Source organism: Globicephala melas, chromosome 12 (genome assembly GCF_963455315.2).
Source record: "Globicephala melas chromosome 12, mGloMel1.2, whole genome shotgun sequence".
Taxonomy (NCBI): Eukaryota; Metazoa; Chordata; class Mammalia; order Artiodactyla; family Delphinidae; genus Globicephala; species Globicephala melas.
In genome coordinates, this window is record NC_083325.1 from 81,979,993 (window position 1) to 82,001,166 (window position 21,174).

At 44.8% G+C, this 21,174-nt stretch overlaps 1 protein-coding gene across 1 annotated transcript; it reads left to right on the plus strand.

Moving 5' to 3' along the window:
- The first annotated feature begins 14,049 nt into the window (after positions 1–14,049).
- LOC115846093 (RNA-binding protein FXR1-like) lies at positions 14,050–19,946 on the plus strand. Its single transcript, XM_070046843.1, is given in 4 exon segments — positions 14,050–14,163; positions 14,449–14,559; positions 14,781–15,548; positions 19,551–19,946. Coding segments are annotated over 4 exon segments (1,389 nt in total).
- The last annotated feature ends 1,228 nt before the right edge of the window (positions 19,947–21,174 follow it).

Consider the following 21,174-nt stretch of genomic DNA (forward strand, 5'->3'; position numbering starts at 1 on the left):
ATACTGTATCAAAATTAAAAGTTGGAAAGAAATATTGTCATTCCACTAAAGTATATCAAGATCTAAAGAGAATTTTAAGATAATAAGTAGCAGCTGCTGCTGCACTAACACGTTCTGGCTGGCTCATGAGTCTGTTTCTACCACATCAGGAATTACTAAGGTTAGGAAGTAGCCCTTTTTTTTTTTTTTTTTTTTAATTATTTTTTCCCCACAGAAGTATCTCACGAGAATTTCTGAGGAAATCAATAAAACAGTAAATGACATCGTCCAACAGCCTTAGAACTACAAGGGTGTCGGCGCTGGGAGGTCATCTCTGACCTCGGGCATGTGTGAAACCTCTATCCAAGCTGGGGGCTGAGATGAGGCCCCTACCACCACAAGGTGGTCCCTTAACCCTCTGGAAAGCTCTTGTATCAGTCAGCGCCACTGCCCCTCCTTTTCCAGCTCTGTCTATGAAGCCTGCGCGCCCCCCGCCCCAGAAACTGACCAAGCTAGTGGCACCAACACAGCCTTGAGGCTGCATAGACTTCAGTTTGAATCCCAGTTGACCCCTTCAAGCTGCATGACCCTGTCCTTGGGGCTTTCTCAGCCTCTAGTCCTCAACTCTGAAGACAATAAAACTTACCTCTGTGGGCTTGCTGGAGCATTAAATCATGCAGCCCTTCTCTAAGCCCTACAGAACCCCCTATAAGCCTTCACTCTGTGAAGTGCTACAGATGAAACGATACATAAAGTAGATGGAGATACAGATGAAGTACCTGATACAATGTTTGTGGCCAGTAAATATGTTCATCCTATTTGTTATTATTGCCTTTATTCAGATTCACTAATAAAGGAGCAAACAGCTGAACTGAGGGAGGCGCCAAGTTGTACTGGTTCTGTAAACTTACAAGGAAATCCAGGCTCTAATGAGTAAAAAAAAAAAAAAAAAAAAATCAGTTCCGCCCAAACATAAATAGAAAGGGAACCCTAAGAGTATGATTCCTGGGAATTCCCTGGCAGTCCAAGGGTTAGAACTCTGCACTCTCACTGCCGAGGGCCCGGGTTTGACCCCTGGTCGGGGACCTAAAATCCCACAAGCCACACAGCATGGCCAAAAAAAAAAATTATGATTCCTGAAAACAAAATAAAGCAAACCTAACAAGAAGCATCTCAAAATTACCTTTTCCTTTGGTAAAGGTATAAGATAAAATAGTATCTAAAACACCTTCCCTTAGTAATGAACTGGGTTACAGTAATTCAGGAAACCTGTCTAAAATTCTTCACATCCCATCACGGAAAGAATCCCATAGTGGAAACAAGATGCCGTCCTCTCAGTCACATTCTTTTGCCTCTCAGCTCCCACCACCACCGTGGCAATATACTCAAAAGAGCTTGGGACCTATGTGAATAACTGCAAAGTCTTAGGGCACACCACTGAATTAAAGGGGTTGAACATGTTCATTGGCCAGGAGGCTGCAGCACTCAGCTGGAGTCCCATGGGTGCCCGAGTGATGGAGCCTGGTTTCCTGCCTTCAAAATCTGGGCAATCCACGCAGGGAAGGTGCAGGCGAACAGGCGATGACATGCAGTGTGGTCAGGACAAAGAGCCTGGCACAGCGCTTGACCGAGGACTCTAAGATGGGACCAAAAACCTGAGCCCGGCGTCACGGCCAAGTCACATCATAGATGAAAATGTGGAGTAAAATGGTATCTCATGATCTGTTACGTTTACATCGCAGGCTAACACCGAAATCAAACTACTTTGCCAGGACTCTCTACACTTTCTCTCTTAATGTTGCTTAGCCAAAAGTTGGCCTAGGAAAATGCACCGGGGACCGATCTGCTGTTCCCCTTGTGAGCCTTTCCCCCACAGAGGTGCCCATGTGTTCAGAAGTCTGACCAGAATCCACTCCCTGCTGTAAAGATGTCAAGCATCCACTATTTGTTCAGCACAACTGAGCCAGTCTCAGTGGTTCCCTTATCCCAAGCGGCCAGAACCATTTGAACTAGCAAAGTAACAAGCTATTACTTGAACATACCTTTACAAAGTTCCTACAGTAAACGAAAGCAGGTAATTGTATACACAATGTTTTAGTTGCTACAATAAGAATTGTTTGCTAAGCAGAAAAGGTAACAATACCATCTTAATATTTTTAAGCCACAATTCTAAAATGTAAAGAAATTATGTAAAAATGATATATGATAGAACTCTGCAGATATCAAAATTTGTGCAGTAGAATGTTTGCAGCAATGACATGGTTGACGAGTCCTAGCACACCTACAGGGAAACTACGTACAGGAGGATAGCATTTTTTTGTAAAATTTCTATTGTATGTGAACATGAAAAAGACAAGAACTTCCTAAAAGGCAAACAATGGTTATTTCTAGGTGGAGGAATTATAGTTTGGGGTTTTGTATTTTTCTGTGTTTTATAACTTTTCTGCAATTAACACACATAACGTAAAGAAATGTAAAGAAAATGCTTTTTAAGCTTTTAATTAGGTAAGTCAACAAATTTTTTCTCAGAACAAAACAGAGAGACAGAGGTACATGGCTAATGCAAATACTACTGATCCGCTCTTACGTGGAATTAATAGTGGGACGGAAGGCAGGGGCTCTGCTCTCCAGGGCTCCCTGTGGGGAGACCCCTTCCACAGTCAGGGCAAAGGATAGGGCCAGATAACAGTGTTTAGACATGTCTTTGATGTCCGCAGCCATGATCCTGGACAGCTGAGCAGCGGAAACAAAAGATCATTCTGGCAGCACTGGTCCCACCGGCTTTGGTACCCCACCTTTGGGTGAAGTTGCATTTGCCAGTGCTGACCTGTGCCCTCACCCACACAGGCCACATCTGCGGCACGCTCCGCAGTGCCAAAACCTCTCTCCAGATGCAGCCAATGAGAGAACAATTTCTTTTTTTCTTTTCTTTTTTTTCCAAACCAGCTTTGTGTCTTGATGGTCCAGCTGGTGAAAGAAATGAGAAAAAAAAAAAAAATCTTCCTTTCAAAATTAATAATTTTGTGTTCACAGGGATTATCTCAGGGTATGGGGATTACAGATAAGTTTTGCTGAACTGTGCTATCTAGTTTTTTCTCTAGTGAACACCTGTGTGTAATAGAAAACATTTAAAAATAATCACAAATTTTTCAGTGCAAACCCACACTCCCAAGATGGCACTGGAGTCCTGCGTGTTCTAGATACAAGTTTTGAAACCGCCAGCTGCTGGAGGCTGCACTGGGGGTCGGGGTTGGGGAAACCTCACAGGAGCTGACAGCTGAGATCACCAGGGATCAGGCAGGGCTGCAGATGACGGGTGAGACGAAGTGGGAACCTAACCCGGTCATGCCCGTGCCTTCCACAAGGTCAAGTCCACCAGCAGGTCAGCGTGCCCCAGGCCGACCCAGAACACCCGGTGTCACCACCCCTGCCTGGAAGAGGAAGTGGCCCAGCTGCCCAGCAGCAGCAAAACTCCGGAGAAGCTCAGCCTCCCATCCAGAGTCCCCGGGGCCCTGACTCTCACTCCTCCACAGCTGCCATCAAGTCCTGACCCCCAGGGTCCCTCAGCTGAAATGCCCTTGTGGATGGCCTGACTATAATTAGCTACACGAGCAACTCAAATTTATTGTACAAACCGTAGGCGCTTATGTGGCCCAGTCTATCTGCCTCGATAAGAAAAAGGCAAATATATCAGTTCTTAAAATCTTAGAAGAAATCATTGCAAATGCAGCTCGATGGAGGAGAAAGAGCTTTTTCAACAAACGGTGCTGGAACAATTGGATACCCGTAGGCAAAGAAATGAATCTTAACCTAAACCTTTGCACCTTATACAAAAATCAACTCAAAATGGATCACAGACTTACATGTAAAACGAAACTATAAAACTTCTAGGAAAAAAAAAACAACCAAGAAGAGTCAAAAATCTTCATGATCTAGGGCTAGGCAAAACGTTTTTAGATTTGACACCAAAAGCACAATCCTTAAAAATTGATAAGTTGACACACTGGATTTCACCAAAATTTAAAAGTTTTGCTCTGCAAAAGACCCTGTTAAGAAAAGACAAGACAAACTACAGAATGGAAGAAGATATTTGCGAACCACATATCCAACAAAAGACTAGCACCTGTAATACTTTTTTAACTCTTAAACTCAACAGTTAAAAAAAATCCAATTAGAAAATGGGCAAGAGACATAAAAGAGACATTTTGCCAAAGAGGATAAACAGAAAGCACGTAAGTCAGGAAAAGATGTTCAGCTTCATTAGCCCAATAGGAAGATACAAATTAAACCCACCGTGAGATATCACTATACATCCATCAGAATGTCTAAAAGAGAAAATAGTGACAATACCAAATGTTGTCAAGAATGCAGAGAAACCGGATCTTCATGCATTGCTGGTAGGAGTGTAAAATGGTACAGATACTCTGGAAAACTGTTTTGCAGGTTCTTATAAAATTAGACATTCAACTACCGTAAGATCCAGCCATTGCACTCCTGGATATTTATACTATAGGAATTAAAACTTATGTTTACACAAAACCCTGTACACAAATGTCAGCACCAGCTTTATTCATAATAGTCAAAAACCAGAAACAATTTTGATATTCTTCAACACGTTAATGGTTACACTGTGGCCCAGCCACAGCTTGGAATACAGCTCAACAATAAAAAGGAGTAAGTTATTTTTTTGAATTTATTTTATTCAAGAATGGTTAATTTACAATGTTAATTTCTGCTGTACAGCAAAGTGATTTAGTTATACATATATATACATTCTTTTTCATATTCTTTTCCATTATGGTTTATCACAGGATATTGAATATAGTTCCCTGTGTTATATAGTAGGACACCTTGTTGTTTATCCATTCTATATATAATAATTTGCATCAACTAATCCCAAACTCCCAGTCCATCCCTCCCCCACCCCCCCTTCCCCTTGGCAATCACAAGTCTGTTCTCTATGTCTGTGAGTCTGTTTCATAGATAGATTCATTTGTGTCATATTTTAGATTCCACATATAAGTAATATCACATGGTATTTGTCTTTCTCTTTCTGACTTACTTCACTTAGTATGATAACCTCTAGGTCCATCCATGCATGTTGATGCAAATGGCATTATTTCATGCTTTTTTATGGCTGAGTAGTATTCCATTGTATATAAGTACCACATCTTCTTTATCCATTCATCTGCTGACAGGCATTTAGGTTGTTCCCATGTTTTGGCTAATGTGAATAGCACTGCTGTGAACATAGAGGTGCATGTATCTTTTTGAATTGTAGCTTTGTCCAGGTATATGCCCAGAAGTGGGATTGCTGGCTCACACGGCAGCTCTATTTTTAGCTTTTCTGAGGACCCTCCATACTGTTTTCCATAGTGATTGCACCAATTTAAAAGAAATGAATTATTAATACTCAAAAGAACTTAGATGAATCTCCAGGGAATTATGCTGGGGCGGGGTGTGGGGAGGGACAATCTCAGGAGATCACATTCTATATAATTCTCTTTATATAACATCCTTGAATCAACAAAATTATAGAACTAGAGGACAGAGCAGTGATTGCCAGGGGGCAGGGATAGGGGATGGCAGGAGTGAAAGGGAAGCAGCCATGTCTCCGCAAAAACAGCATGAGGGATGGTTGTGGTGATGGAACAATTCTGTATCTTGACTGTATCAGTGTTGTGATATCGTACTATAGAGTTTCAAGATGTTACCCTTGGGAGAAACTGAGTAGAAGGCACATGAGAGCTCTGTATTATTTCTTACAACTGCATGTGAATCTATAAATACCTCAAAATTAAAATGTTAATTAAAAATAAATAATCTCTCTCAGCATTTTTCAAAAGATAGTCTTGCTAGCAAGTTGCCATAACACTGCTACCTGAGCAGGAGAAAAAGCTCTTGTCCAGACCACCTGCTTTGTTAGTAAGACATTCGAGTGTGGCCACAGGCTGGAGAAGACGCACTGCTGCTTCTTACCATTGTCTCCACGTGAGAAATCTCTCTGGGAATTTGCAGGCTTTATCCAGTGTTAATGGGGATTAGAAGGGCACGTCCAAGGGCCCCGTCTGATTCTATTCATTTTCACCCGTGTAAATGAACCCAAATCCGTATAAAATCCCAACAAGGCACTTTTGTGCCCTACCATGATGATCCAATCATTTAAAGAAGACCCCATTGGCGACCCGAATCCCAGTCTGAGAGTTAAGAGCAGCGCAGTGGCCAGGGCTGGGTCTCAACAGAGCAAAGAGCAGGAGGTTGAGAAACCGGATTCCTGACAACGGTCGCAGCGGTAATTCCACCACAGGAGGAGTGAAAGGAGAGGGAAGCAGCACCCGGCATAAGGACAGACAGAGCTCTGCAGTCAGACACCAGGAGGCTTGAAATCCAGCTGGTTTTCCTCACCTGTAAAATGGGAGGTGAGGAAAACATCACAAGTCTCCTGCTAAAGTTAGATGAGAGGGTACACAGAGCACCTAACACAGGTTCACAGAGGTGCTCACAGAGGCCCGTGCCCTTCCTGCCCCCACTTGTCCAAAGTCCACAGCAGCAAAAATGCTGCTTACTCGGGAAAAAGCCCCTTACCCCAAGATTCAGGAGGCTTAGCGCCCAGGCTCCGGGCCCAGACTGCTTGTGTCCATGTTGTGTCTCTGCCACCTCTTGGCGTGTGGCCTTGGACAAGCTCCTTAACGTCTCTATGCCTCGGCTCCGCATCTGTAAAACGAGGGTGCCGATAACAGCACCCACCTCGTAAGGCTGTTGTGAGGACTGAGTTACATTGTGAAATGCTTGGAAAAGTGCATGACCACAATTTTTTTAATGTGTCCTTTCAGGTAATATTCTGGTTAGAAGAAATAAGAAAATATCCTTTTTGGCCGAGCCGCATGGCTTGTAGGATCTTAGTTCCCCATCAGGAATTGAACCCGGGCCCTCGGCAGTGAAAGCGCCAAGTCCTAAGCACTGGACCGCCAGGGAACTCCCAGGACCATTTCTTTAGTGTGTGAAAAACATTTATGCGGTATGATGAAAGTATTAGGTTAAACCATTCGAAATGGCCATTATACTATTTCGTTCTACAAAAATAGCAATCTCCTATGGTTCTTCCCAGCAGGTAAACCTCTGGGCGTCAGTTTACACAGCTGTAGAATGTGTATCACAGACTCTACATCCTGAGGCTGTGCCGAGGCTCAGGGACGATGTAAAATGCTGGCACGACGTAGGAGCTTCACACACCACGGCAGCCAGTTGTGCAAAACTACCAACTGCTTCCCAGTTACGACGCTCAAAGAACACCACTCACAGGCAGCAGCGCTAAAGAAAAATAAGTGAGATGAGCAGACGATGGTACAGGCCCAGTTCTCCATCAAATGGATCCGTGTCACATGGGGGGAGCCTAGAGGTCACAGGATGACCCGGCATCATCACCGTAGGAACTGAGCAAGAGGTGTGGACAGCGGTGGGAAGTGAGCACCCCTGTGTTAAGACCCAGAGACAGGATGTGGGTGATAATATCATCATCGTCATCACGATGACGAGGAAGGGGAAGGAGTGGTGGAAGATGGGGAGGAGGAGTAATAGTAGCAGGAGAAGGAGAGGGAGGGGAAGGCGTTTGGGCTCTTTCTATGTAGAAGGCAATATTCTAACACCTGACATGTAACACGCTGAATTCTTGCCACTGCTCTACAAGGTGTTTATTATCACTGACCCCATTTTATAGATGAAGAAACAGACCTAGAGAAGATTAGGTCACTTGCCCAAGTATAGCCGAGTCCACATGTGACCCTGGGTCTGCATGACTCCAGATACCAGCTCTTAAGTACACGCTCATTAGCTTAACCACTCAGGCCACTGCCATGTAAACAGATGCAGGATCATCATCATCTAAAGGCAAGTCTGACTAAGGAAGCTGTGTCAGGACTCCAGCTTTCTAGACCAAAGAGCCCTTCCAATGACCGCTTGCCAGGGCAGTGACAGAGCAGCTCCACAGAGCAGTGCTTCTTACCCTGCAGCACGCATAAGACTCCCTTGGAGGGCTTTTGAAATGCAGATTCATCAAAGATTCTAATTCATAAGGTCTGGTGGGACCCAAGCATCCTGAAGGTATCTTACAACGCTAAAGTCTTCGCAGTCTGTGTGGTAAGAAGTCGGGGGAAGTGGCTTGGTGTTGGCGTGCCCTCAGGCCACACCCCACACACATACACAAGCGCATCTCATCAGCCTGGCTCTGTCCAGGCCTCACTCCCACTTTGCAGTCAGATAGAAATGGACTTTCCACCACTTGTTCCCCATGTAAACTTGAGCAAGTCCACTGGCTTTTCCACACCTCCATGTCCTCATGTCTACAATGGGTCCAACCCTCCACCTCACTGAGTAAGGATTAGTGATATGGCCCATGTAAGATAACCGAGCTTAGGTCAAAGTCTACCTGCTCCTTTCTCCTCTCATCTGCTGTCAATCAGATTCACTTCCTCTCTGTCCACAAACACACCGGCCCAAATACTACTTTTTCTAAACTTGTATCATGTCTGTAGCCATTAGTAAGGATAGCAGCAATACTTCATATGTCTATAGTTTACAAACTACCCCTTGAAGGCAAGGTCCGCACTGCCCCTGGGTGTCCCTTGCCACGCCTAAGGCAATACGATGTACAATGACACAGTGAGCATTTAATATGGAGTTATTGATCAAGCACACTGACTGAATTTGCTCTCAAACTAACATTTTGGGAAGACAATTTAAACTTCAGAGATGTGAGCTCATAGTAGTTCTGGTTTTCTGTTCAACCAAGAATCTCTCTCCTCTACTCGCGTCTACGAGATGCTGTGAACAGCCATGAATGAACAGAAGAAAGATTGTAATTAGAAGATGAAAGTAAAATCAAGCCAGCATCCTGGATACAGTCAGGCAAAGGTATCTCTCTTAGAGCTACAGAAATCATAATGCGTAATTCTCTAGACAAAACCAACAAATATCTTAGCAAAAGAGAGGGCCAAATGAAGATTTTCTTTTAGGCTAACACCCCATAAAAGCCTGTGAAAAAATGCAGGTTCTCAGAAAGAAACAGGGAAGATGATAGAAAGGATAAAGGCAGAATGTTTATCCTGAGATATGGCTGTTACTCTGACCAGCCCTGGGGTCAGGGCTAAGAGAAGGGAGACTGAATGACAGACAAATGAAAAGTACAAGTAGAAATTAATTTGAAACAGATGACAGTTTGGACAGGTGACAGAATGGACAGAGACTTTTTGCGTGGGGCTAAGATTTGGCTTCACAGTTGTATAGCTTTGTGGTCAGACAGATGTGCCTTCACATGTGGTACAGCATCTCACCTCTACATGACCTGGATCAAGTTCCTGAACTTCTCTGGACTTTGGTTTTCCCACATATAAAATGGAAATGATAATAGCTACACCTCATAGGTGCTATCAGTCCAACTCAGAACCTGGCCAGAACAGCCATGAAATGTTAGTTCCCATTGCCTTTACTCCACTTAAAATCATAAGAGAGGAGGAACTGGGTTTTACTTCCATGTATCTAACTGAATAACTGCAAAGTTATATTCCTATCACAACTGAAAAAATTTACACTACTAAAATGAAAACTCTGTGAAACTCTTACAATGTGAAAATACAACCAAACTCAGTGGAGCCCATAATGAAGGTCACTAACTTTGCAGGACCCTGTTATTTAAATGTCTTCGAGTAGTTAAATGGTATTTAATTTTTAAATCTTACTAGATGCGCCAGAATTAGCTACTCAAAGCTGTTCCCAGGTTTCCTCTTTGGGCTTCCATTTTCTTATTTCTAACCCCTGACTCACAGGCTCACCCTTGGGCAGCAAAACTGAAAAAGCAATGCAATAGAATGGCCACCTGCAGAATCACCTTCAGAGTGAATGTGGGTGAAGAGAAAGGCACAGACATGCACACAGATCATCCCTCACTACCTAGGAGATAGAGTTTGAGGATCAGGTCCCACTTTTGCGATTGACCAGTTCTGTGACAGCTTCTCAATCTAAAACATGGGAATGATGGATTCCAAAGAGCAAGGAAGCCCTAGTAAATCCAAGGTCCAGATGGGTCTCGTGATATATTACTCCTAAATTGAGTCACATTCAAGTCTAGCAGAAGACAAGAATGTCAGCAGGAAGCAGAGGCACAGGAAATGAACAGAATCGTTTGTCAAGCCAGAAGCAGAGAGGGCCAAACGGAATCCTTTGTAAAGGGTGGTCTATACGTGTGCCTTCAACATCAAAATAAACCAGGACATTTAAGAAATGTGTGAATAATGGTGGTAGATCTTATTAGCATGGCAGAGAATTCATCTGATGGCTCAAATCCAGAAGAACTTGCCCTCTGAAGGACTTAGCAATTTTTGCGTGCTGTTTCCAGTCCAGAACTGTCTACCAACAACCCACAAACACCTACAGGTAAGTACCCTGTCATGTGTTGCCCTGGGGTTGCACAGGGGTATACACACTCAGTCTCCCTGCCAGGTACAAAAAAGATTACCGACAATAATGGTGTCACCTATGTGTGCTCCAGCCTCACACACTTCAGAAGAAGAGTCTCGTTCCTCCTCTAAACCCCCCAAACCAGTGCTGGGAGCCCCTGTGTGCTCTTGCAAACCAACCCTAAAACTGCAGGCTCCAAAACTGAGAATGCTCACCTAAGGGGGCAATCTTTGGAGTGTGCCATAGACTGAAGACTTGTGTCCCCCCAAAATTCGTATGTTGAAGCCCTAACTCCCAGTGTGTTGTAAGTGAGGTCATAAGGGTGGGGCCCTGATCAACAGAGTTAATGTCCTTATTAGAAGAGACAGTAGAAGGCTCCGTCTCTCTTTCTCTTTCTCTCTCTCTCTCTCTCTCTCTCCCCCTCTCTCCACACTCCTATGGGAGGAGGTGAGGAATGGCCATGTGAGGATACAGCAAGAATGTGGCCACCTGCAAGCCAGGAAGAGAGCTTTTCACCAGAAACCAAATCAACCAGAAACTTGATCTTGAATTTCTAGCCTCCAGAATTGTGAGAAATAAATTTCTGCTGCTTAAGCTGCTTGGTCTATGGTATTTTGTTATGACAGCCCAAGCTAATACAGGGCAGTGCAAGAAGGCAATATTGGATCTTTCTTATTATGCATCTTACTTTAAAAATCATAAATACTTTAAGCCTTGGTAATGGATCGACCCTGGCACTCCCCACCCCCAATGCATGTGTCACATAGGGTAGGAAAGGTATCAGGAGGAAAGAGTGGGCATCTCACAGCTCAGAGGGGTTAGCAGGAATGCCCACACCTGTCTGCTTGGTCGCCATGGATTGTAACATATTACAGCTTATAGATGGCCAGATTGTGATCTTAGGTAACAGAATCTTTACCACATTTTCTATGAAAATGAAAATCACTTACAGCACAGAGGTTCACTGCCGATCTTACCGCTAGAATGTAAGTTCCAGGAGGGCAGGAATTGCCTGATTTGTTCACTGCTGTATCTCCAGCACTTAGACAAGTACTTGGCACATGGTACATACTCAATAGATAGGTATGTATTAAATAAATGATGCTAAAACTCGTGTTACCTTTACAGACCATGATGTCTGCAGATGTTTAAATTTTGGAAACAACTTTCTAACCTCGTTTTTAATTTTTACAAATGAAGGTATCAATGAGCTTTTATTTTGTTAAAATACAAAATTTCAAAATTTACCAATAAGCTCATGTCAGGGAACAGATATTTAGGCGATTCTCATAAAATACTTTTTACGTGGTAGATGCCCAAGGATTGCGGTGGCTCTAATAATTATTATTATTTGGCTAACTCTTATGCCTGAAAGCACTGGAATGCAAGGTAGTTACCAACCAATGAAATAGTCGTATTAGCACGAGCTCCTTGTTTTACTCTTTTCTTGTATTGCCTTCCATACTTCTCCCCAGAGGCCAAGATATTGCTAAGCACATAATAGATACTTTTATGTGACAAATATAAAACTAACTGAACTTTTGGCTCAAATTCTCCTACACTGTAGTCAAGACCTCAAAATAGAACCCTTAATTGTTCTCTAATTGTTTCTACCAGTATTAGGCTTGGCTCTGTCCAGAGTTCTGTAAGTTCCCTAAAGAACAAAGCTCATTCATTCCTCAAATATTTACTAAACACATACTATTGACCAGCCATTGTCCTGGGTGCCGGGGCAGGACGGTGAGCAAAGCAGACTTGACCCTTCACAGCACTTACCATGTGCCACGGGGGAGATAAGACATCAAACAAATAAATATGTAATGACAAATGTGGTGTGTCCCATGAAGTGGTTCTCGACCTTTTCTTTTTTTTGTTTTTAATGAAAATTGCCTACATATACTTCAGTTCAGAAACATTTTATCTAATCATTTCTTTCCCAAATCTTTTTGAGTCAAGAACTGTAACTATCAATCAGAGTTCCTGATCAACAAAAGATCTCACAGTCACTCCACCATTGGTCTCATTCTGCACAAAGGGAAGAACCTGACATTGTACTGACTTATCGAACTCGATGATGGGTAAATGCACAATTTCCGGTAGGATTTCCTTTTTTTTTTAAATTTATTTATTTTTTGGCTGTGTCGGGTCTTATTTGCGGCACGCGGGATCTTCATTGCAGCGTGAGGGCTTCTCTCTAGCTGTGGCGTGTGGGTTTTCTCTCTCTAGTTGTGGCACGCAGGCTCCAGGACGCACGGGATCTACAGTTTGCAGCGCGTGAGCTCAGTACTTGTGGCATGCGGGCTTAGTTGCCCTGCCACACATAGGATCTTAGTTCCCTGACCAGGGATCGAACCGTTGTCCCCTGAATTGTAAGGGGGATTCTTTACCACTGGACCACCAGGGAAGTCCCCTGTTCGTTTTTTTTTTTAAAGAGCTTATAGACCTCTTGTCTACTTTCACAGATTAGTGGTTCTCAAGCTTGACTGTTCATCAGAATCACCTGGAGGGCTTATTAAACCACAAATTATTGGCAAATATACCCCTTCCCAGAGCTTCTGAGTAGGGCTGGGTATGGGGCCTGAGAATCTGCATTCTGTGCAAGGTCCCTGGTGCTGCCGAAGCTGCTGGCCCAGCAACGACAATTTGAGAACTACCACACTAGACTACAAGGCAGACCTGAGCTGGAACAAAGTACAAGTTGGAAGGAAGCTCATGGATTACCTAGGCCCAGCTCCTCAGGTGACAGATAGGTGAGCCAGAGAGCCAACCTGCTCAAGGTCAAAGCAGAACGAGGTAGGCAGGTCACTGGCATGTCTGTTACACAGCTTCCCAGCAAGCCCACCTTCCTGAAAACATGCCCTTTTCGGTGGATTCGGAGGTAAACTCATCATCAAAAATCCAAGGGTATGAAATGCTGTAATGTCTTGGATTTACTTCAGGGTAATCCAGGAGGGTTGCAGGGCGGGGAGGGAGGAGGAAGAAGAGGCAAAATTGATCAAGTGTTCACAGTTGTTGAACTGGATGAGATCACACAGAAGCTCAGTATATGACCTTTCCACTTTTGTAGACGTTTGAAGTTTTCCACTATGAAAGGGTAATGGGAGTCAGTTGGATCAAGATTTGTCATTGCACATCTCTGAGAGGACCTGGGTTCCCACACAGCCCCTGAAATATACTCCCCCCTGCCCACCAAAGGAATATTTTGAACATCTGTGACATGCCAAGTCTTGGCTGGCCACTAGAGGGAGTCAAACAAAATTAAGGCACAAATTGCTGTCCTCAAGAAGCCCATAATTTGGTGGTGTAAAGAAAATGCAAATTATTGTGTTACAGAGACAAATAAATGGCATAAAAGATAATGAAGAAGGGGCTACGAGACTGAGAGGGCTAAGGCAAGGCTGCATCTTTTCCCACTGTATATCCTTGAAGTAAAACTTGTTGTGCCGTTTTCTAAGGGTGGTCAAGTTTCAGAAATGTGTATTACCATCAATCAGTGATGTTTTATCAAAGTGAAAAGAACATCAAAAGCACAAATAAAAGGAAAAGGCCAAGAGTCTGCTAGGGTAATAGTTAAATTATAATTTATCCACACAAGAGAACACAAAATTGTAATTTAAAATGACAATATCGCTTTGCGGTTCCAACACGGAGGAGGTGACGGTGGAGATTCTCGGCTCCAACGGGGCTTTCGACAAGGGATTTATCAAAGACGTTCATGAAGGCTCCCTCACAGTTGTTGTTTTTTTTTTTAAGACGTTGGGGGTAGGAGTTTATTAATTATTTTTTTGCTGTGTTGGGTCTTCGTTTCTGTGCGAGGGCTTTCTCTAGTTGCGGAGAGCGGGGGCCACTCTTCATCGCAGTGCGTGGGCCTCTCACTATTGCGGCCTCTCTTGTTGCGGAGCACAGGCTCCAGACGCGCAGGCTCAGTAGTTGTGGCTCACGGGCCTAGTTGCCCCGCGGCATGTGGGATCCTCCCGGATCAGGACTCGAACCCGTGTCCTCTGCATTAGCGTGCAGATTGTCAACCACTGCGCCACCAGGGAAGCCCTCACAGTTGTTTTCGAGAACAACTGGCAACCGGAACGCCAGGTTCCATTTAATGAAGTTAGATTACCACAACCACCTGATATAAAAAAAAGAAATTATTGAGGTTTCCCTGGTGGCGCAGTGGTTGAGAGTCCACCTGCCGATGCAGGGGACACGGGTTCGTGCCCCGGTCCGGGAAGATCCCACATGCCACGGAGCGGCTGGGCCCGTGAGCCATGGCCGCTGAGCCTGCGTGTCCGGAGCCTGTGCTCCGCACCGGGAGAGGCCACAACAGTGAGAGGCCCGCGTCCGCAAAAAAAATAATAAATAAATAAATTAGTGAAGGAGATGAAGTACAGGTGTATTCAAGAGCAAATGATCAAGAACCATGCGGATGGTGGTTGGCTAAACTTCGAATGATGAAAGGAGAATTTTATGGCATTGAATATGCTGCTTGTGATGCCACTTACAATGAAATGGTCCCATTGGAATGACTTCGGCCTGTCAATCAAAATAAAACTGCCAAAAAAAATACCTTCTTTAAATGCACAGTGGATGTTCCTGAGGATTTGAGAGAGACGTGTGCTAGTGAAAATGCACATAAAGGTTTTAAGAAAGCAGCAGGAGCAGGCAGAATTTTTTACCATCCAGAAACCACACAGCTAATGATACTGTCTGCCAGTGAAGCAACCGTGAAGAGGGTAAACATTCTGAGTGACGTGCATTTGCGAGGTATTCGTACGAAGTTGATGCTTATGTCCAGAAATGAAGAGGCCACTAAGCATTTAGAATGCACAAAACAACTTGCAGCAGCTTTTCATGCGGAATTTGTTGTGAGAGGACGTTGGATGGGCCTGCCAACAGGAACACACAGCAGTAACATACAGCAAGCTAGAAAGGTTCCTGGAGTTACAGCTATTGAGCTAGATGAAGATACTGGAACATTTAAAATCTATGGAGAGAGTGCTGATGCTGTAAAAAGGGCTAGAGGTGTTTTGGAATTTGTGGAAGATTTTATTCAGGTTCCTAGGAATCTTGTTGCAGCGTCAAGGATGGAGTTGCTCCTTGAGCTTCACTGTGCTAACATGAAGGTTGCTTTTATGTGCTGCTGCTACGGCTGCTCAGAGAAGACATACATCATGTGACTTCCCAGTCCTACTCCTCTGCGTTTTTCTTTTTACCTGTTCAGTTGCTGCTGCTTTTAAATTTAGGGTTACTGGGCAAGGAGGTTTGAAAATCCTCTAATAGTGTCTGCTGTATTGACCGGCTTATTGTTGCCATTGTTCCCTTATTTATTCCCCTCCCTCCTTATTTATTCTTCACTGGGAACTGTTCTCTCAAGCATGCAATAGAAGAAACTTACATTTTAACCTCTTTCAACCAAAATTAATTTATTGTGGAAATAGATTGCTGATACAGTATAAAATTTTAATTAACTGAGGATTTGGACTTAACAAATATGATGTTGCTGTTAACTTAGGATACATCTATTCCATATAGCGACAGTTACCTGAACATCTACTTCTGTTACCAGGTAACACGACCCAGTATTGCTTTGTTACTTTATGGGCGTATGTTAGCTTTATAGCAAGTGAGTTCCTAAGGGGAAGAGCATCTTCATGTCCTCCTTTTACTTTCTCCTCTAATTACTGGACGCTCAATAACTGCTATTTGACAGACTCACAAGTTAAGTGTGGACAAGGTAAATAATTTGAATTTTATGTCATTTTACAGTAGTTCATATCTAGGAAGACAGCAAACCATATACATGTTGTATGTAGTTGTACAGTTCTGCAGTACTTTAAAAACTTACAGGTGTAAAATGTAATACTTGTTAAATGTCAACTTTTTATTTCAGTGAAGAGAATATTCATTTTAAAAGAATCTTCAAGTCACAGGTGTCTTTTGAACAAATAGGAACTTGAAAATAAAAGCCAAATTGATGACTTTGTTAGTTGTTTGAATAATAATATATGTAACATGTCATAAATGTAAACAAATTGATGCGATTAATGCCAAAATAAAAGTTTTCTTTTTGCCTTCAAAAAAAAAACAACAAAATAATAAGTATATTCATAATACAACTTTTATATTTAAAAGATACAAAATGACATATATTTTATATATATATAATTTTGGCCAATGTTTAGAAGCATATAGAACTTAATTTTAAGACCAGAACATGCCAAAGTATTAACAGTAATTATATCTGGATCATAGATTTCCAGTTTTCCTTCTTTTTTTTTTTTTAACTCTTCTGCAGGTTTTTAAGTTTTATGTCACAGATATAACTTCTACAACAGTCTTCCTCATTCTGTGTTTTTGTTTTTAAGGGCAATTAGCTTTAAAGTACTATAATTTATCTGTATATTCAGAAACTGAACCAAAAAGACAAGCGTGCCCATTAAGCAGTGTACAAACTGCAGAGATTAACTGGAATCCTTTGAAGGGATTAGAGGTCTACGGACCCTCTGCAATGGCCAGATCAGAGCTCCATGAGCTGCCCTCGGCCAGCCCCAATGGTCAGTTACTCCCACAAAAGCCCTAGAGGCTTCCTAGGGGAAACAGAACAGAACCGCTGAAGCATGCTGGACAGGGAAATGTCGACTATTAAAAGCAAGCTCCCTTTACCCACTTAATGCATGAAGGGTCCATATCACAGCCTTTGTTTAAATGTCCTGGTTCCGCTCATTTCTGAGCACTGTGCTTGGGCATGGCACGGGGTGCAGGGGGTCTGCCTCTCTAAGTTATAGTCTATCTTCTTTTCATTCTGAATGAACCTTTTATTCGCTCTCCTTTGAGATTGCCTCTGAACACTCTGGAATCACTAAGTAATTCAAATGTTGAATCCACAAACTAGACGCGATTTTCTTAAAATGGGGTTTTCTGATGTCAAATAAAATGGCAGTAGTAGCGTGAACATCTGTAATGCCACAGGAGCTCAGTCACTTGCTTTCTAAATGAACCAACTTTACACTAAGCATAGAAATCTTTAGACAGGCTCTACATTATAAACTCTCCTATTAAAAATTACAAGACAAAAATACAGATATTAAAGTGTAGCTTCAAATTACCCACCCACTAAAAGATTACACGTATTGGTGCAAGTGGCTACTTTCACTGATTAAAAACATCTTAAACCACAAATAAGCCATTTGTTAATCAATAACAAGAAAGGCTAGGATGGAATTTCAACTTCAACCTGAACTTACTTCTTATTCTTTAAAGAATACTTGTTCCAGAAAACACTAATTCTAAAAGATACATGCACCCAATGTTCATAGCAGCATTAGTTACAATAGCCAAGACATGGAAGCAACCTAAGTGTCCATCCACAGATGAACAGATAAAGAAGATGTGGTGTACACACACACACACACACACACACAATGGAGTACTACTCATCCGTAAAAAAGAATGAAATTTTGCCATTTGCAGTAACATGGATGGACTTGGAGGGTGTTATGCTAAGTGAAATAAGTCAGACAGAGAAAGACAAATACTGTATGATATCAGTTATATGTGGACTCTAAAAAAAATACAACAAACTAGTGAACATAACAAACAAGAAGCAGACTCACAGATATAGAGAACAAACTAGTGGTTACCAGTGGGGAGAGTCGTGGGGGAAGGGGCACAATAGGGGTAGGGGATTAAGAGATACAAACTATTAGGTATAAAATAAGCTACAAGGATATATTGTACAACTCAGGGAATATACCCAATATTTTATAATAACTATAAATGAAGTATAACCTTTAAAAATTATGAATCAACACATTGTACACCTGTAACTTATATAATATTGTACATCAACTATACTTAAATTAAAAAAAAAAAATTGCTCCAGAATGAACAGCAGACCACCTCATCCACTGCTGTGGGGATGGAAAATGTCACAGATCACAATGCAAACTTTAAATGAACCAGATTTCAGTATGAACAGACTTGTAGAAACATCTCCTCACCTGTGTTTCATTTCATTGTTTCACATTTTTAATCTGATTTTTGTTTCCTAGAAACAAACTTTCCTGAGCAAACCCAAAAACAATACTCTCGAAGCAATGGATTGCATATAAGGAATTCTTCAAATCTGCCCCTAGATTTAAGACATTCTAAGACAGGGGTAGGAGTCTAATTGGCCTTTAAAACTTCCAGGAGTGTTTTCCTACAAAGTGCTGCAAACCCCGTGACATTAAAACAACGCTTTAGGTAAGATGAAGTTAGAACCGTCCCAGACCTCCACCTTTCCCCATGTCTAACACGCAGTGTTAACTGGAAAAATTAAAATGCTCTCGCTAGGAATAAAAGTTTTTATCAAGTTAAAATGCACATATTGTTTAAAAGAGACACTAAAAAAATCTTCCAAGTCCTGAGTAACACTTACCTCTATAATAAAACTTTCTTAAAGAAAAGCTTCAGTATACAGATTAAGTAGTTCCTCTTTTTTTTTTTTTGCTGGTCTTCATGACCAGGGATCAAAAGAGGCTTGACAGCAAAATGGCCCAACAGCCTTCTCCATGAATGGCCATCATCGCCTCCACCCCGCCTGGCGCCCTGGCGGCCACACACACACACACACACACACACACACACACACACGCACCTTCTTGGACTTCAGGGAAGCAGCCTTTGTTCCCAAGACCCAAAACTGGGATCCAGCTACTAAGCCTCCTCCTCCCCCGAACCAGCCTTCCCAAGGGGCGGAGCCCCTCAGAGACAGTCCCAGGGCGGTTCTGGAAAGAAGCCCCATTTTCTCCCGTGTTCCAAGTGCTGGGGAGTTGGGGCCGCCACCACCGGCTCCAGCTTCTCTAAACACACAGACATGGACACGCATGCACGCACGCGTGCACACCCTCAAAACAGTGATTATTACCATCATTGTCATTTTTATTAGCTCTCACCTACGGAGCGCTCACCATGTGCCAAGCGCTCAGCGCGCGCTCTAAGTCCATCTAAATCCAACTCTGCCGGCCCCTCTTTTTCTCTCTCTTTCACACTCACACACACACACTCCCATGCGCGCACGCACACGAGGCAGCGGTACCCACACCCCCACGCGCCCTCGAGGCTGAACCCCGACACTTCCGTAGCCTCCCGGCGGGTCCCGACCAAAAAAGTACCCACGTCCGCCCGTGCGCTCCCCGGGCCGCGCTTCCCCGCGCGCTGCGCTGCGAGGCGTTCCCCCGGCGCGCCGGGCGGCCGCTCCTACCTCGGCCCTTTGTCCTCGCGCCGCCGCGGCCCCGCTCCGGTGCGCTCGCCGCCGTCGGAGGGCCGGCCCAGCCGCCCGCGCGCTCACTCCCCCAGCTCCCGGGCTCGGCCGGCCGGGGGGCGCGCGGCAAAGCCCGGATCTGAGGAGCGCGGAGCGCGGCCCGCGCCCGGGACTGACCCCTGACCCCGGCCGCCCCCTGGAGTCCGCTTCTCCGGGTCTTCCGGCCGACCGCGGAGAAGGTCCGGCGGTGGGCTCGGCCGACCCGGGACCCCGCTGAGGAAGGGTCGCGGCGAGGGCGGCGCCGGGGCCGGACCGGGCGGCGTCGGGCGAGGGGAGGAGGCTCGAGGGCCAGAGCCGAGCCCCGCGCCCGCCCGCCGGCCTGGGTTTTCGCTCCGCGTGCCCGGTCCCCTCTCCCTGCCCCTGCGCCCCCCCTCGCCACAGTCCGACCTCCTCACTCGAAGGGCGTGGCACCGGCCTCGGGGCGCCGCCTGCTCTCGGGAAACGTCGCTGTCTTCTCTGATCTCACCGAGGGATTCCTCCGCCAGCTTCCCCGTCCCACCCCCTGGCACACCTCCCCACCTTCCCGCAGGGCCACGCGGGGAGCCCCTCCAACCAACGGAGACTCAGCGGGGAAGGGAGTCTGGACAGACGTTGGAAGAACCCTCGGAGAACAGAGGTCATTTTGTCGCTTGGGACGCAGACGCCCAGAGGGGACAAGGCAGGTCTGAGAGGCAGCAGGAGCGCAGCCCAGGCTTCCCAAAGGCTCCACGCCAAGGGCCCCGGAACGCCCACCCCTGGACGCACGGGCTGAGCCCTGTGGAGGGCCGCGTCGGCGGGGCGCCCTTCTCCGGCCCCCAGCGGACCGGCTCAAGCAAGAGGGTGATGGGGGGACCCGGGTCCCCAGCAGCTGGGGTCTGCCAGTGTCCCACCAGGGAGCCTGTCTGAGGCCAACAGAGGAGAAAGATTCTGGAACGGTGGGCACCTGCGGGGGGAACCCAGCCAACTCTCCCTGGCCCCAGTGTCGGGAAGAATCCTTGAGGAACGGGAACGAACCAAAGAATCTCCGATAAATCTTTGCAGATCTCGCAGGAGGCTGGTGCACAGGTAGACCGAGCAAGCAATGAGCACAGGGCAGGAGTATTTCTTTCTTTTTTTTTAAGCAAGAGAGGAGCCCCTGTGATTTCAGGAACCTGCGAGGCGCAGAGCTGGAATCGGGCGACCAGCCCGGCGCCCTCACCGCCACTCACCCCCGTGACTCGCCTTGTGGCCTTGGGCCAGTCTGACAGTGTCCTTGAGGATGGGGGAGACAGTCACAGTTCAGTGAGCTGCGCGGTTAAATGAGGAAATGAGGGAATGAGGGTCTGGCCCCCAACAAGTGCCCGCACACAACAGGTCCTGGGTAAAAACGTTGCCTGAATCAATCTCCGTAGATTTCCTGTACTCTGATTGGCAGTACCATCATTTTCCTTTTCTTATAATGAAATATTTCAAACACACACAAGAGA